The 2,925-nt window shown below is 41.0% G+C and overlaps 1 protein-coding gene across 4 annotated transcripts in view; it reads left to right on the plus strand.

The window, feature by feature from the left end:
• Positions 1-6: 6 nt before the first annotated feature.
• LOC127751898 (uncharacterized) overlaps positions 7-2,925 on the plus strand; it is a 5,424-nt gene continuing 2,505 nt past the window's right edge. The window contains exons 1-3 of one of the 4 annotated variants that reach the window (XR_008012266.1): positions 7-1,525; positions 1,600-1,980; positions 2,143-2,821. Coding sequence is in view for 1 of the 4 variants with exons in the window: in XM_052276150.1 (XP_052132110.1) it covers positions 333-466; positions 635-1,226 (726 nt within the window). In the remaining 3 variants the exon portion in view is untranslated. Of the gene's footprint in view, positions 1,526-1,599; positions 2,822-2,925 lie in introns of all 4 variants that reach the window. The other 3 variants (XR_008012268.1, XR_008012267.1, XM_052276150.1) reach the window with 3 other exon arrangements.

Here is a 2,925-nt window from a genome sequence, read left to right on the forward strand (position 1 = left end):
CGTTCATCTTTCTACTAATCACTCGTTCACGCTCATATGTCTTCCCGTTCAAAAGATAATGCCGAAAAAGTGAAATAACGTTTTTTAAAGTTATCACGCCCTGATTGTGACACATATGAGCATGGCTGGCAGTACTGGAAGCCTACATTAAGATGTCTCTCCATGATTTCCTAGTCCAAAGTGTTTAGGCAAAAGAAAAGGGGGCAGTGGACTTTCTTCTTCTAGCATGTTGCTATACTCATGTCTTGAGTGCTGTATGTTCAAAGGTGAAGGAGTGGGTGGGTGCCTTTGAAGAAGGAAAAAAGTATTCCCAAGCACGCTGCTTTGTCCGAATGGTCATGGCTACAATTGCCAGAACAACGGAGATCACAGAAGCAACTGAGATTTTCCAGCGCTTTGCTCAAGTGGTGAAGTCTCCGAAAAAGTGTGAAGATGTTGTGAATGCGCTGGATTGGCTTGCTGTCAGGTAATTTGTGTTGTTCACTTCACTAAGAAGTAAATGTTGAACTTCATTAAAGTGTGTGTAATATTAAAAGTTAAGCAACATAAGTTTTTAGATCTTAAAATGGTATTTACAATTAAAAATTAGTTGGGCATCTAGTCAAGGGATTCTTCTCAAAATATGTTATTGCAGATTTTTTTATTCCATTCTCGCGGAATCATATGTGCACTTTCCTGTAAAAGAATGGAAAACAACATTATATATGATGAGGATGAAGCAGATGAATTTCTGCGACATGAATTATCCTCTGTACCCGAGGAGAGTACTCCACTGGACGACCGATTTTAAAACAACAGATACCCTCAGTACCAAGACAGTCCATTTTCCCAAATGTTCTCAGATGCTGGCAATTCTGTCACATTATCCAAAGGGGACTGACCTACCGGACCATTATCAATTTTACATTCCAAAAGTTGTTGATTACCTTCTAAGATACCTTCAGTCACTTGTCATAACTCAAGGAGAAAATCCCCTCACAAATTCTGCTGTTGAGTTAAGATTAAAATTATTGAAAAAAGAGGATCTCAACTCCGAAAAACATGTAAAAGCTTCTAGATACATCAGGCAGTCTATTGAGAACACAGAAGCAAGGATCCTTGAATATTATTACGAAGCAAACTTCAAAAGGATCAGAAGGAGAGCTCAAGGTCCTGCTGTACATCTAATCAGAAAGAAACGACCTAGAGAAACGTGGAAGAAAATTTTGAGAGCGAAAGAACTATAAGGAGGGTTTCATTTAAAGCGTGAGGCCAAAATCTATTCTGATAAGCTCCGTCTACGCTCAGCACAAATGAGGAAGAAGATGTGAATAATATTTTTTGCAGTACAATAAAATCTGTGAAGAAGTCCTAACCAGGACAGTTTGACCCCACTCAAAAGGCCGAAAGCTCGATGGAGCAGGACAAAGGCCATGGAAGACATTTCGCTGCATGCCTCAAGCACAATTATGACCCTTCCTGATGCGGAAGGGACCTTCGGAAACAATGATGGGATTTTAAATGACAACCTTGAGAATATTCGACCGTAAGTGAAAAGAGCCCCATTATGGCATGGTATGATGCATATTCTTCAAATTCTTATTGTAAACATTCTTTTAGGACAGAAGGGTTTGACACCACACAGCAGGCCGTGGAGGATTTTAGTACCATGACCCTTACTGAGGGCATGCTTTCGGTGCAGTAACTAAAACTTTCTGTATTAGGTACAGAGCATTTTTACGTAAGTACATGGCATTTAAATATCTGTTATTGGCTGAGGGACTAGTGAAACCTATTATGCCACTGACTGAAAATGCTTTATTCTGTTTGTGTGTTTGTTTCTTTGTTTGTCTGTTCGCACGATAACTCAAGAACGAACTAAGACAGATTTTGACGACTCTTAAATGTTTTGGCCTACTGGTCACGGGATTGAGTGGAGGGTTGCACCTAAACCTAAGAACGGCTCGCACGTCGACACCAGACAGGTATATGTAAGTTCAGGTAGGCTGTAAGTGTCTCAATTTCTTTCTCTCTTTTTTTCTTAGTCGTCCAGTGGGCTCTTGCCTGCATTAAGTTTGTTTTTAGTCATTCTAATTTCATTAGTTGCAATATTTTAAAATCTTTTCGTCACTCTCTTGATGTTTTATGTTGGCTTCATTTCAGATTAACTTGACTTTTTAAAGCGGAGGGAATTAGAGTTGAGTAATAAGGTCACGGATCGACGCGTCCGTGCAACAATATCCTATCTGTTTCGCTGCCCCGAAAGACTAGTCTATCTGTTTCGCTGCCCCAAAAGACTAGCCTGTTTCGCTGCCCCGAAAGACTAGCCTATCTGTTTTTCGGCGCTCTCTTCAGGGCTGTCTTCTCTTTATTGCGAGTTTGCCAATATTAACAATAGGAAAGAAATAAATACTGCTGCGTGTACCTTGAAGATCAAGGTACAAATGGCAATTTTAATTTTATTTCTACCGTTAATATTAGCAAACCCACAATGAAAAGAAGACAGCGCTGCAGAGAGCGCCGAAAAACAGATAGGCTAGTCTTTCGGGGCAGCGAAACAGACAGGCTAGTCTTTTGGGGCAGAGAAACAAATAGGCTAGTCTTTCGGGGCAGCGAAACAGGTAGGCTAGTCTTTTGGGGCAGAGAAACAAATAGGCTAGTCTTTCGGGGCAGCGAAACAGATAGGATATTGTTGCACGGACGCGTCGGGATGAACAACTCAGTCCTGGAGCTAACTGCAGGCTTGACCCACCTACCCCAACTTATGGAGTAAACACACCGCGTCGTTCTAACCATGATGGTGACCATGCCAGTGGTGTCAAGCAGGATGTTTCTTCACCAGGTAGGTGTATAACTGAATTCTTGAATCAAGTTATCTTTATTGTTATTCATTCTAGTCCACCAGATGCATGTGTATGACGATGCTATGTGTACCATGTCACAACT

The sequence above is a fragment of the Frankliniella occidentalis genome, unplaced genomic scaffold (genome assembly GCF_000697945.3).
Source record: "Frankliniella occidentalis isolate FOCC.00 unplaced genomic scaffold, Focc_3.1 Scaffold1917, whole genome shotgun sequence".
Taxonomy (NCBI): Eukaryota; Metazoa; Arthropoda; class Insecta; order Thysanoptera; family Thripidae; genus Frankliniella; species Frankliniella occidentalis.